The following is a 14,541-nucleotide window of genomic DNA, read 5'->3' on the forward strand; positions in this document are numbered from 1 at the left end:
GGTATTTTTTTTAATTAAAAAAACGTGCTCTTTTACCAAAATGAATTGTGACTAATTAGAAAAAATGCTTCAGGATGAAAAAATGTTGCCTCAGTGACATTATAGTTTACCCAAAAAATTAATTTAAGAGTAATGCATCTAAACCAAAAATATAGATTGCATGCATGTTAAGGAGGAGGCACATTCCTCCTTCCATAGTAAAATTCCATCTGTATGTCTTCACTAAATAATAAAGCATATCCATTTTACAATTGCTATTAAACTCAATTTGAAAATGAAGAATTTTCCATTGCTTTCCAGGTTGGAATTCTAATTATTTATGGTTGTGATGTTTTATGTATTTAATATTTTCTAGACCAACAAGCCTTCCAAGGAGATGACAATCTAGGAACAGGCAAGAAAGTAAATTGAGCTGAGGAAATGGGAAGTAAAGCATTCCACCTCCTTTTAAATGTCAAGACTTATTATTGTTATTATGGCAGAAGTGGATCTTCAAGGAGGCCTTGGGATGTCATACAATACACAAGGAGACAGCAGCGAGAAAAGTATAGAAATAAATCATTGAGGCAGTCGAGGATGGACATACTGAAAGAGCAGAATATGGTGCGTAAGACAAGCTCATGTAAGGAGGAAGAGACAAAGTTAAATTAAGCTTTAAAGGTGACAAGAAGCTGACATGATGTAACAGTTGACAAGACGCAAGGAGAGCGATTCAAACAGGGAGTGACATGGCTAGAACAAGCAGCAAGGAAGACAACTTTTGCACAGATTGAAAATAAAAATGTGGCCAAAAAGGATGCCAGGAAGACTACAATGTGGGCCTAGAAGAGAGAATATGATGGTGGATGCAGGAGAAGGAACATGATACAGAAACTGTACATAGCCTGGATATGCAGAGCAAGCTAGAGGGAAGAGTGAAGAATAACTCCCAGCTGGGAGGCCTGAGAAGGAAGCAGAGTAGGGTGGATTTAGAAAGAAGATATGGAGTCCGTTTTGAACATACAAAGTTAAATTTGATGATGTGTCATGCAAGAAAAAAGCTGAAGAGACATGGAAATGAGACAAACCAGGGTGGAGTGTAAATCTGGGAGGAGTCAACATTGAACGCATTTGACAGCCATGAGATAAAATGTAAGGAGAGAACAGATGGGGGACAAAGTCCAACAATGAGAAAGGAGAGTAGGAAAGCGAGGTAAGCCCTATGACAGACTATCAAGGAGAAGAGAATGCCTGACAGTGCTAAATGCAGTGCAGATATGTCAAGGATAAGAATGGAGCACAGGTTTTAGTAAAAGCAATTTCAGCAAGAGCAGGCTTTCTTGGAAATACAGGAAGCCAAATTGGAAGGGAGCCAAGACAGACTTGGAGAAAGAGAAACAGAGGTGAACACTACACTCAAGAGCCAAGAGGAGGGAGACAGATAGGACAGTGGTGACAGAGCAAGGGTATTAGAAGGTAGAGTACACCATGAAGGGAAGGAGGGCACAGGGATGGAGCCAGAGAAAACCCAGGAGCAGTGGAAATAGGCAGGCGTCAAACATTTCAATCGCTGAGAAAGCTGGCAATCAGTTCTCCTATAGACTCTCCTTATTATGGAGTACATATCATGTGTGTCTCACAAGCTGAAGTAGAAAGATTGCTTCTGTGATCAAGGATGACTTTTTGTAGTCTGTTTGGCTATGTCTAGACTACAGAGGTTTGTTGTCAAAATGGCCATCATGTTGTCAAGACCTGCACAGTGTCCAGATTCCCAAGGGCGTTCTCTCAACAGTCAGTCAACAAAAGTTCTGCGTTCTCTCAACAGCTGTACCCAGCTCGCCACGAGGAAGAATGCCGCTGTTGACAGATCTGTTGACGGAGTGCCAGTCTGGACATTCCAGGGGGCCTTCTGTCGACAGAAAAGGCTTCTGGGACACTGCACAATCCTGTCTGCTGTGCTTCCAGGTGGCCATTTTTTGACAGAGCAGCCAGACAGTCTAGCTGCTCTCTGTCAACAGAGCAGCTCGCTCTTTCGATCTGCTTTTGCAGTCTAGCCGCAATCTGTTGCCAGAGGTTTTGTCGCAATATCATGCAACACAAAATTCTGCTGACAAATCCCTGTAATCAAGGCATAGCCTCTCTTAGTTCTTTTAATAGTCGGTAAGCCAAGCAAGAAAAATCACAGTGAAAGTTATACCACTGGGCTTCTGTGAATATTTTTAAAAAATGTAAGTTAAAGAAAAAAATAAGCAGCCTATTCACATGGGAATAATAATTTAAAAAAAAAGGTCTTAAAAATACAGTGGTCAGAAAACCTTTTCAACAGAACCACTTTCTATAATGGGCAATTTCAGAAGAAAAGTTAAATTAATCTGAATTTAGAAAAGTGTAATGCTAACACGCATATTCTGTTAAGACCCAATTCACAAAAAACAAGTATTACTAGACAAACAGCTGCTGAGACACCAAAATCTGACAGGGAATCTTGTTCCCAGGGGCTTTAGGGTAGATTTTTCATCTTTCTGCATTCTGCAAGCATAGCTAGATAGTTTGTGGGTTTTATGAGACTCTTCCAGAACAAAACACATAGATGATGAATAAATTTAACGAGGAAGGAGTCAAAGGATAAACAAATTACAACATCCAAAATAGTCTAATGTTTCAAGCAGAAACTAACCAAAAGCAATAATATAGGCAAAAAGAGCTGTGAAAAATGCATTTACCAATGAGACGCTTGCATTAAATAATAAACCTACCCCCACCACCACCCCCCACACACACTCAAAAATTATTAAACAAAGGATTTTTACTAGCAGGACTATCCCTGCATTTTTCTCACTGTTATTATTGAAAATATTTTGTCTGAATACAAGATGTAGTCCTAGAAATCAAAATTTAATTTTGCATCTGCTGTTACAGAGGTCTCTATTTCACAGGTTATAATACACAAACTCAAGGCATGGTAGAATAGCAGACCTATTGGGCTCAGGTGACCAAGACATGAAGTAGATGGCATTCCGAAACCAGTAGATGAAACACTATTATATAAATTACATAATTTATTTGGCTACCTCATATACATACACACAGAACTGGTACAAAACACTGCAGTAATGCTACATAGGCTTCTTTGAAAACCCCAGCCTAGGAGGGTTAAGTGTTAATGATGCTCACCCAGTGATTTTGATGCTGCTTACGTACAATACACACATACGTACACCAGATAAGCATTTGTACCACTATGTGTAAATTGCCATAGGCTCATTAACTTCAAATTAATTGGGCCTATAATAATTCAGACAACCTTAATATATGCTTCAGTTTATTTTATACACACACACACACACACACACACAGAGTGCACAGAGTTGATGCCACCAAACTGGCCCCTTTCAATGAAACATGAGGGCTTGGGGGATGTTATTTAAATATTTCCTTCTCCAATAGCAGAGAGGAAGTGTTTCTCGGCTATATGACTAGCCAGACTGCTCTATAGTGAAAAATGGGCACAGATATGGGTCGGTTGCAAACAGGAATAGTTCACTCGGACACAGAAATGTGTGGCTGTATTTTTCACTAGCCTGATTCTCACGTGATTGCTCTTACAGGACATTTGGAACTTTTTAATTGAGAAAGCTCATGAACCCTTCTAAAGCTCCCCATTGTCTTGAGAAGACTAGTTTCACAAAAATCAGGATACCTTGAACTACAAACTTGACATGTTTTACATTAACCTCGTCAAAGAAGTCTTCAGAAAAATCTGAGCATGAGAGAATTTAAGAGGAAGAGTGAGACCACCCTATATCCAAATATAATGATGGAAAATTATAATTGGAGGAAGTATATCTGAAGCCAATAAAAATCCTCAAGTCATTTCAGCTCAGTAAAGAATTAGTAAGTAAGAAGACTTAATGTGCCATATGGAAGTTTGGATTTAGCTATGAAAAATACATCACCACAAATATGCCATCCATTGTGACTCACACCTGATTTCAGCTACACATTCAGAAACTGTATGTAATCCACATCAGGGCAGAAATTCTCTCATTACTTTATGGAAATTATCCTGAACTAACCGTCTAGAATACAACTTTGACCAAATCATTCCTGATGCAATCCAAATGAAATCAAAGGCGTTGTGTCAGGAATTAGCCGAAACACAAAGTCTGTGATCATCTGCAAGAAGGCACATGCTCCCATGAGATGGAAAGTCTGATCACACCACGTAATTTAACCCATTGCAAAGGAAAGTAATACCACTTTCAAGACAACAAATACTTCTGTGCCCACTGTATATCTCTAAATTGCTAACATCTGTTGTAATTATTTTAGTTGCAAGGAGAGTTGATCTTCCTGGGTAACCTGACAATTCATGTCAGCTATATAAATGAAGAACACTTACTTTCCAGAGTAGGAATCCAAGTGAAAGGTATGATTGCATATAATGAGCATGGGTAAAAAAAAATTATGTTGAAAAGGGTTTGTCAGAAGTGGGTTGGACAGCTGAAAACAGTCAGCTATCTAATGTAACTAGGAAATGGGGACTTGAGAAACTAGTCTAACACACCTTTTTTATTTACTATAGTTATTATATATGAAATGCCTCATCACCACAAAAGGGGATTATTGTCCTGACTCTTCTAGAGAACAATGGTGTGCTGTTATCTCAACTGTATACACCTATAGCAACAAAAACTGAATACAGCTTGCATAGAAATAAAATACAATACTTTCCAAGGGGCAAGCCATGTGGCATTCTTCCTATTTTGTACATAAAAAACAACAATATGAGAGCTATCATGCTCTCACATAATACCATGTGCTCCAGAACATATCTGAATAGGTTACTGGAAAAATACTATGGAGGTTTCAGCTGCCATGTTAGAACAGCTCAGTATAGGTATGCAATAGAAACCAAGTTAAAGAGTGTTCTCTCAAACAATTACCATTTGGGTTTAGCATGCACAAGGCCACTATGTTTGTAAAGGCTTTGATACTAATTTCTGCGTTTGCTTATTCAAATACTTGGCTCCTGGAATTACTGAAGATACCATCATGAATTATTTTGCAACTTCCTGTCTCAGAGACAAGGCTAAAATGAAAAATACACTGGTATTCCATCACACCTGTAATTTGTAACTTTAGCATCTGCAACACATTTACCATCAAAACATTAAAAGAATTTCTTATTTTTAGTGTGATACCAATTTACAAACAATCTATGTTATATTTTTAAAGTCACTAACTTTAAAGGACATGTATCAGTTTAGGTACATACTAATATTCAGTTACAAAAATAATTAATATTCATCTGCATAAAGATTAAACCATTTTAAGACTTGCATCCACATTATAAGTGACGGAGACGTTTAGGCCCAGATACTTCTAGGTGCCCAGAAACAGAGCATTAACCAGGCAGAATGTTGTCAAAGGCTCTCTGAAACTAGGCCCATGCACAGTCTACATACTTTTGTTTCAAGTTCACAACCTCCAAGAGAAACATTATGATTCCTTATATTATAGTCCAGGGGTGGGCAATAATTTCTGATAGGGGGCCACTCCAAGATTTTTGTAAGACTGGGGTAGAGACTGGGTGCAGAAAAAATCTTGGAGGATGGGGTTGGGCGTGCAGAAGAGGGTGTGGGGTCTGGGAGGGAGTTTGGGTAGAGAGGATTATGACCTGGGGCAGGGGATTGGGGCACTGGACGAGGTACAGGGTCTGGCAGGGAGTTGTGACCAGGAACGTGGTGCAAGAGGTTTGAGTTGTGATTTGGTCCAAGGGATTCAGGTGTGGGAGCGAGTGGCATGCCAGATGCAGGCTCTGGCTGGAAGGTAGTAGCTCCTGTACAGCAGCCTAGCAGGACCCTCAGACAGGTTCACACCACTCAAAGCACACCACTCAAAGCATCCAGGTGCTGTGAACCTGAGAGTCGCTGAATGGGAGGGTGTGGAGGGTGCTCCACGTGCTGCCCCCACACCCAGCACAATCCTTGCAGCTCCCTTTGGCCAGAAACTGGCCAAATAGAGATGCCTGGGATGTGCTCACAGGTGCAAGCAGCTCGCAGAGCCCCTCTCCACATGGAGTGCACTGGCAGAGGTTAACAGGCTGGCCCCAGCACCCAGCCTATTTGAGCAGCATGCAGGGTGCAGCAGCAGGGAGCCTGCCCAAGGGTTTCACTCAGCCACAGGACATCAGTGGCCCTGAGGGTCATGGCAGGCCAGATCCAGCCCACAGGCCATATTTTGCCCTCCCCTGTTATACGTTGTTCTATGGTGCTCCTCACAATAATATCAAAGCACTTCACAGAAATGGGCTAAAAACAAGACATGAAGCTGATTTGTTTATTTTCAGTGGCCATACAGCTAAAGGGTCCAGTTACTCAAGCCCAACCAATAGACACTTAAAGCTTTAATTTGCCAAGACAGAGTGAGGTAACTCCTGTTTGATCACTTTTGTCAGCTACAATAATTTATCTAATGTGGGAAAAATGTTATTGGTAATAAAAATAAAAGCATTCCACAAGAATCCTGTGAAGCACCTCCTAAGAAGCATAGATTCATAGAGTTTAAGGCCAGAAGGAACCATCAGATCACCTAGTCTGACCTCCAGAGCATCACAAGCAGCCCCCACCTATCACCCACCCACCAGAATATTACAGCCTATAAGAGACTGAACTATTGTGTGACACAGGGAAATAACAGGAATGACAACAGTGCACCAGTATCTGAGACTCCCATAATAGCAAGCAAATGACTGAGTCCTTCCTGATCCCTGCAGATGGTCAGTTCAAACCCTGAACTATGAACTTCTAGGAATGCACGACAAACCACAAGTTAACCCCATCCCATACCATCAAAAGCAACCCCAATCATATAATCACACTCCTATTCCCCTAATCCAAGTCTGAAAGCATAGGCTCAAATTAGATACCTTATCTGAAATCTTTTTTTTCTCCAACAAGTGTCAAAATAAGGACTGTGATGTATGGGAGAGATACTACTCTTTTCTGGACATCTCAGCCATTTGGTTAACTAAACTGCCTGTAGGGGTTAAACCCAGAACCTGTGGGATCTTGAGAGTAGCCAGGAAATGTTGGCAGGAAGCCAGGAGAGCCAAAACAGAATGTGAGGCTTTTAAATTGGAAAAACAGATCCCTCCTGGGGCACTCTGTGTGAGCAGAAGTGAGCTGGATGAGTTAAACCAGAAGCAAGGCATGGAATTTCCAATGATACCCATGCTGGGGAAGAACTAAACCTTGGAACAACAGATATGTGAGCTGCACAAGGAATGTTTAGTCAGATGTGATCAGGTTATTTTCTTTATTTTGGGTTTGCTGGATTCCTCTGTGCTGAGCCCATGTACCTACCCCCTCCCCCGGGGTTCACTGTAACTTTTCAGTTGAACCCCAGTGAAGTAATTCTCCGTGTTTTAATCGTGGGGGGCGGTGTTCAGTTACTCTTAACACTAGCAAACATGTAATGCTTTACTAAGTATATGTACTTTGTTATGTTAATAAAATTGCCTTTTTTAAGACTATCATCTGATCTCTGTTTCCTAGAAGGCAAAGGATTCTGTGACCACACACCTAAAACTGCAAGGTCGGCTATTAGGAACATTACAGTTGTGTTCAGGCTCTTTCCAGAGGGAGGGCTAAAAAGCTAGAGGGTACTCACAGGAAGAAACTGCCAAATGTGTCTTCCTGTGCTCTCAAAGGGGTTTTGAATGTGGGTGTAGCAGCATATCACCCAAGGTCAGTGAATCTATGACCTTGTGGAGTTTTTGTTTTTGTTTTTTTAAGCAGAAGTGTTTAGTGACAGGGTGTTTTTAAAGTTTCTTGATGGCCACTACCTTCTTCATTCCAAGTGCTAGAGTCAACAATCTTGACAAGGACCTTCCCATCAAAGGAAAATCTATTCCTATATTTTGGAAGAAAACTGAAAGACACAAAAAAAAGTGGGGGGAGGGAGTCAGAACTTTAAAACCTCTGGATTTCTAAAAAGGGGAAGAAAGTCAGCAGACAAAATGTTTTATGCTCATCCTGACCACAGAAAAGAAAAAAAACCCACACACTCACATATGGAAAATTTAACACCCTCCACCCCCACCCCAGCCCCACCAAACATAGTACAAGTCAAAAGCAAGTCTTCATTTCAATATTAGTAAGTGGATAGATACATATTTTTATTGCTTTTATTTGCCAGCAATTATGGACAATTACTGAATTACTTCAAGATAAATTCTAAAGTGGTCTTAGATTTATTATAAATCTAGGTCCTGAGTCTGCAAATAGACAGGGCTATCATTTCATGAGCTTTCATGGGTAAAGCCCACCTCGTCAGATGAAAACAGTAGTGAGTTTTACCCACAAAAGCTAATACATTTACTAAGTTCTGAGGTACCACAGGACTGCTTGTTATTTCTGAACCTACAGACTAAGATCTTAGACTATCATTCCATGATTAATCCTACTTGAGCATATGCCTCGTTATGGCATTGAGGCCTTATACAAATTGTGCAATTAAATAAACATAGTAACTTTGTTCAAGCTTTTATTATTTTTCATTTATGTCATATGATCAATCTTGAACTGCACCTACAATTAAATAGCATCTAACAACTGAGTAAGACCATATTTGCAAATTTTTATGGGGAAAAAATTAGAACTGCTCAATGTTTGAAGTGTGGTTTGAAGCTTGATGATTATTATTATTCAATCTCATTTTCTGCTTTACACACAAGCATAACACCACAAAAACAACTGACCTTACCATGGTATACATCTCAAATTACTCTAATTTTGTCTCACACTAACTCGCTGGTATCCAGTATTAAATACAGGTAGAACTTCTCTAGTCCAGCACCCTCAAGACTTGACCAGTTTTGAATGAGAGAATTTGCCAAATCACTGGAGGCCAATATTGTCTAGCAGAATTACAAACACTTCAATTGCTTGCTGGGCTCTTAGGAGACATTTGGGGGTAAATTAAAGCTAAATAACAACACAGAACACTGAGAGCAAGGACTGTTGGCTGTAAACAAACTTTATGGGACTACAGGAAATTTGGCCTCACCCGTAAGTGGACATCCAGCTAACTAAAATCATACTTGACCACAGATGTTGCTGGACCAGAGGGTGCCAGACTAGAGAGGTTCTACCTTTACATCCATGCCACTAAATAATATAACGAATAAGACTGGGGATGAAAGTCTTAACTATTTATAGATGAAACAGTATTTTTCCTGAAACTACCATTTAGAGTATTACAAGTGTTTACATGAAACACACAAGCAAAGCACTAAAAACAAGAGTAACATAAAATGTTTATATTAAACACAGCTCACTCATGACTTTTAGTTTCCTGCAATATTATAATTTCTACCTAGATCTTTATACTATATTTATCATTAGGATATCCATATTTATCATTAGGATACCCAATAACCCAGGATCCCTCATTCTGGGATGATGTCCAGTCAGGTCTTAACAGGTTGAGAATTATGATACTGGTAGACTGCCTAGGCTATTAAAACCTATTCTCACACCTCCATCAGATCAAGAGATTATTTTTGGGGTGTCTATATGATACACTATTCCTTAAAGAGGCTGGGTCTGATTCACTGAACCAGCACTCAAAACACTTACTATCTTTTAAATAAATTATATTTCTGTGACAGCTTTCATTCTGAACTGTTACTCATAATACTTTATTAATACGCTGCACACTTAATGCATTATTGAAATTCAGCTCATTCTGGGGAAGACCAATACCATATCTCGCAGCATTACGTAAAAGTTTAAGACAGAAAGTTAAAATAACTTCTTTGTGAAAACAGAAGAACAACAAAAGATAACATGGTTGCCTATGTAAAAATTTACCAAAACACTGCAATTAGAAACATGCCCTTGTCAGAATGAATTCAGTGACTGCAAGTAAACATTTCATTCCAAAGATCTCACCTCCAGCAACAAACCATCCCAGCAGGGAATATTTAAAACTACTTTGGAAGATGTCACACTCTGGACGACCTGCACAGCAGTGAGCCATGGTAATTCGGAAGTGCTGCGGCCACTGGCATGCTAATGAGGAGCTGAATATGTATTTCAGTGACTATTAGTACATTTATACAGCACTATTTTTTTTCTAAATAATAAAAAGGGCACCTGTATTCAGCCAGCTCTCCACCCCCCTCCCCAGCCCGTCCCTAGTCGGGGGCTGCCAAGTTGCCAGTACTTAGTCCTGGCAAGTACCAGCACAAAAAAAACACTGTATTTACATATATCATGCCTTCTTCCCACTTCGCAATCTCTCCTCAGGCTGCTGGCAACCTGATTTGATCCAGTTCTCCCAGTATAAGCCATAGTTTCCATTTCTTATCTGACAAACTGCTGCCCTATCTGAGTTGTATAGCACCAAACCAAACAATGCTCCCATCTTGATGGGTACTTTAGGCATTAGAACAGAAATACCACCACTACTGCACATACTGGAGTTAATTACTGGTTTTAAAAGGATACCAGGAACCATCAATCTAACATTTCACAGTTTGGTGGTGTATTTACCTCACTCATAGTCCAAGAGAGACCGTGCACATCTTTTTTCCCTTTTTATCCAGTTCTCAAACCCCCAAAACAGAGCAAGGGAGTAGGACAGTGTAATCTCGGCCAGCATTTCAGGTGCTACTCTGCATCAAGACGTCCCTTCATTTCTAGCCTGTGGTCTCTAACCTGTGTGTCATGAGGAGTGGGTTCCCTCGGGGTCAGTTCAATTCCCGTCCCCTCCAACGGGACGCTAGAGAGTAGACAACCCTCCCTCTGCCTCCCCCTCCAAAGCATCACAGGGGAAGGAAACCAGAGCCTGCGAGGGCAGAGGAGCATGGCCAGCGGGGACTCCAGAGGCAGCGACCTTCCCCCAAGAGCCCCAGGCCGCCGCTGAGGAGCTAGCTCGGCCGTGCCTCAGGAGGAGGGGTCGACACTGAATCACCAGCGCCGCTTCCTCCTCCAGCACCTGGCCTCAGGCTGGACCGGACCAGGCCCGGCCTCACAAGCCCAGCTCAGCCCGGCAGCGCTCGGAAATCAAAGCAGCAGCAGCAGCAGCTCCAGAACCAGCCCTGCCCCTCCCCCGCGGCTCCTGGTAAACAAACGGCAGCCGCAGCCAAGCCCAGGCACCGCCAGGGGAAGGGAAGGCGACGGGGGCGCCCCTCCGCGGAGCGGGCAGCGGCAGCGCTTCGCCGCACGGGGCCCCGGGGACTCCCAGCCAGCAGGGGGCTCCGCGCAGCAGGGCGCAGGGAGGCGCCTGTCCGGAGCGGGAACGGGGCGCCCTGCAGGGCGGCCGGGTAGTGCCCGGTCCGGGCCCCGGTGCACAAGGCGCCGGGCGAGGCCGAGCGGGCAGCGAGCGGCGGGAAAACGCCTCCCCAGCCGCGTGTGTCCATGAGGGCAGCCGGGCCCCTTCCCCGCCGCCGCCCTCACCTTTCCTGTCCCGCCTCTGCGGCCGCCCCTGACAGCCTCCGCCGCCGCCCCGGGAGACCGACATCTGCGCCCGGCCGGGGGGAGAGCCGCGGCCCCTTCTGCGAGCTGCGCCAGGCGGCGGGCGCCCGGCCCCGGCGGGCTGGAGGGGACAGGCCGGCCCCGCTCACTGCGCCGGGCTGAGGGGAAGGAGGCGGCTCGGGGAGGCAGCCGGGCACCACGGCATCCCGCTGAGGCCGCTGAGCCCTGGCGAGGGTCCCCCAGCGCTGGCGGCAGACGGGCGCTCCCGCGGCACAGGGCACCGGCCGCTGCCGCCGCGCCCGCACGGCGATTGGCGAACCGGAGCGGGAGGGGTGGGGACGGAGGCGGAGGGACGACACAGTAGCGAGCCGCGCAGCGCCCTTTTCTTCCAGCGATCCCAAAGCGCTCGGCGACCCAGAGCAAACAGGCGCCGCCCGTGGGGTGCTAGCAGCCGGGAAGCTCAGCTTCCGCTCCCAGTCCTTCACTAGGGGCGTTTGTCTAGGGCGGAGGTGTTCGGGGAGGCTTAATGTTCTAGACCAGCGTTTCCCCACGTATGGTACCTGGCAGCAAATAAATTACTGAAACTCAGGACGAAAAAGCAGCCATGTCGCCCTTCAAAGACTAACAGAATGATTTATTAGGTGATGAGCTTTCCTGGGACAGACCCACTTCTTCAGATCATAGCCCTACCAGAACAGAGTCAATAGATAAAGCACAACACTCCCAGCTATCTCCAAGATGCCACTGACTTTCTCTGGAAATTACAAAACATTGGAGAACTTCTAGACAACACCATCCTTGCCACCCTGGGTGTAGAGGCTGTCTACATCAATATGCCTCATGAAGATGGACTACAAGCCATCAGGAATACTATCCCTGACGTTACGATAGCAAAGCTGGTGTCTGACCTCTGTAACTTTGGTCTCACCCACAATTATTTCCAGTTTGGGGACAATTTATACCTCCAGATTAGTGGCACTGCTATGGGCACCTGTATGGCCCCTCAATATGCTAATATATTTATAGATGACTTGGAACAATGACTCTTCAGCTCTCGTCCCCTATTACCTCTCCTTTACTTACAATACATCGATGATATCTTTATCATTTGGACCCATGGTAGAGAGACTCTGGAAGAATTCCACAGAGACTTTAACAATCTGTACTCCACCATCAACTTCATCTTTGACCATTCCACATCAGAGAGAGATTTCCTGGACATTACAATACAAATCGCTGATGGCCAGATCAATACCACTGTCTACCGGAAACCCACTGACCGCAACATTACGTACATGCTTTGAGCTTCTATCCTGCACACACCACATGATCCATTGTTTACAGCAGGTGTGTCCAACCCACGGGCCGCATGCGGCCCTGGACAGCTAGTAATGCGGCCCCACAAGATCGTAAACTTTTAACATTATCAGTGTGGCCCAGGCAAGCCAAAAGGTTGGACACCCATGGTTTACAGTCAAGCCCTGAGATGCAATCACATCTGCTCTGATCCCACTGACAGAGACCAAAAACTACAAGATCTCTACCAAACATTCATAAAATGTAATTACCCACCAGGAGAAGTAAAAAAACAAATTGACAGGGCCAGACAAATACCCACAAACCAAATACTCCAAAATAGGCCCCAAAAGCCCACAACTCAAACCACTGCAGTGCATCATTAAAGACCTACAGCCTATCCTAAACCATAATGCCACACTCCAGAAGGCCCTAGGTCAGGGGCCTGTTCTCTCCTATAGACAACCTCCTAAGCTTATGAGGATTCTTGCTAGCCACCACAGCTATACCACAATAATACTAATTCTGGAACTCTTCCTTGCAACAAGCCCTGTTGCCAACTTTGTCCACATATCTATTGTGGAGACACCATCACTGGACCTAACCACCTTAATTACAGAATCAGAGGCACATTTTCCTGTTCCTCAACTAATGTCATATATACCATCATGTGCCAACAATTCCCGCACACTATATACATTGGGCAAACTGCAAACAGTCTTCACCAAAGAATGAATGGACATAGAGCAGGCACCAAAAATTTCCAAATACACAAACCTGTCGACCAGCACTTTAATGGAGTGGGCCACTCTGTTAAAGACCTGAGAGTTTGTGTTCTGAAGATAAGAGACTTTAACAACCATCTACAGCATGGTTACCCAAACTGGGGGGGCATGAAGAAATTCCAGAGCAACCCAGCCCCCCCATCATTCCCCCCACCTGAAGAAAGATCCAGCCTTTGCTCCCGGCTCTCAGCCCCTGCCATCTTACATGGGTTACCTTGCGCAGCTGCTATAATAAGCAGGCAGCCAACAAAGACCCACGTGGAGCTGACCGCCTTATGCAAATGAGAGTGAGTGTGGGTTGGGAGGAAGAGGAGGATGGGGTTAGATGGGGGACTGGGGGTACCTGGCTTTGTAGGAGGACAGGAGAGGGGCTCGGGTGGGCAGCTTGAAGTGCTTGTGGGGCTCAGGCAGCCAACCAGTTTGTGGGACGCACAGGGCTCAGGCGGCTGGCCCCAGCAGAGCAGGGCTTGGGCAGCTGGCCCCAGCAGTGTGGGGTTTGGGTGGCTCAGGCTGGTGGGCAGGTGGCTGGCCCTGGCAGCATAGGGTTCGGGCAGCTGGCCCTGGCAGCGTAGGGCTCAAACTGCTTGGGATGACAGGTGGGTGGTTGGCCCTGGCAGTGTGAGGTTCAAGTGGCTCTGGATGGCAGGTGGGCAGCTGGCTCTAACAGCATGGGGCTTGGGTGGGCAGCTTGGGTGGCTGGCCAGTGCTCGGGCGGCCAATGGATGAGTGGGTGGTTGGCTCTGGCAGCGTGGGGCTCAGGAGGGCAGCTCTGGCAGCACAGGTCTCAGGCTGGCGTGGGCAGCTCTGGAGGCTGGCACAGGGCTCAGGCAGCTGGCCAGCTAGGGCTGCACCAGGGAACCACAAGGGGCCAAGAAAAATTATTTGTGCTTATTTTTAATTTTAAATACCATTTTTATATCAACCTTTTTTGTTTATTTCAAATTATGAATTGATTTTTTTGTTAAAGGGGATTTGGATGATGGTAAAGAAGAGTT

At 44.5% G+C, this 14,541-nt stretch overlaps 1 protein-coding gene across 3 annotated transcripts in view; it reads right to left on the minus strand.

The window, feature by feature from the left end:
• Positions 1–12,016, minus strand: part of PFKFB4 (6-phosphofructo-2-kinase/fructose-2,6-biphosphatase 4) — a 95,483-nt gene extending 83,467 nt beyond the window's left edge. Inside the window, exons 1-2 of one of the 3 annotated variants that reach the window (XM_075005699.1) lie at positions 11,448–12,016; positions 7,829–7,914 (exon numbers count right to left, since the gene is read on the minus strand). Coding sequence is in view for 2 of the 3 variants with exons in the window: in XM_075005695.1 (XP_074861796.1) it covers positions 7,829–7,914; positions 9,939–9,955 (103 nt within the window). In the remaining variant the exon portion in view is untranslated. Of the gene's footprint in view, positions 1–7,828; positions 7,915–9,938; positions 9,971–11,447 lie in introns of those variants that run through there. The other 2 variants (XM_075005695.1, XM_075005697.1) reach the window with 2 other exon arrangements.
• Positions 12,017–14,541: the final 2,525 nt, after the last annotated feature.

The sequence above is a fragment of the Carettochelys insculpta genome, chromosome 11, assembly GCF_033958435.1.
Source record: "Carettochelys insculpta isolate YL-2023 chromosome 11, ASM3395843v1, whole genome shotgun sequence".
NCBI lineage: Eukaryota > Metazoa > Chordata > Testudines > Carettochelyidae > Carettochelys > Carettochelys insculpta.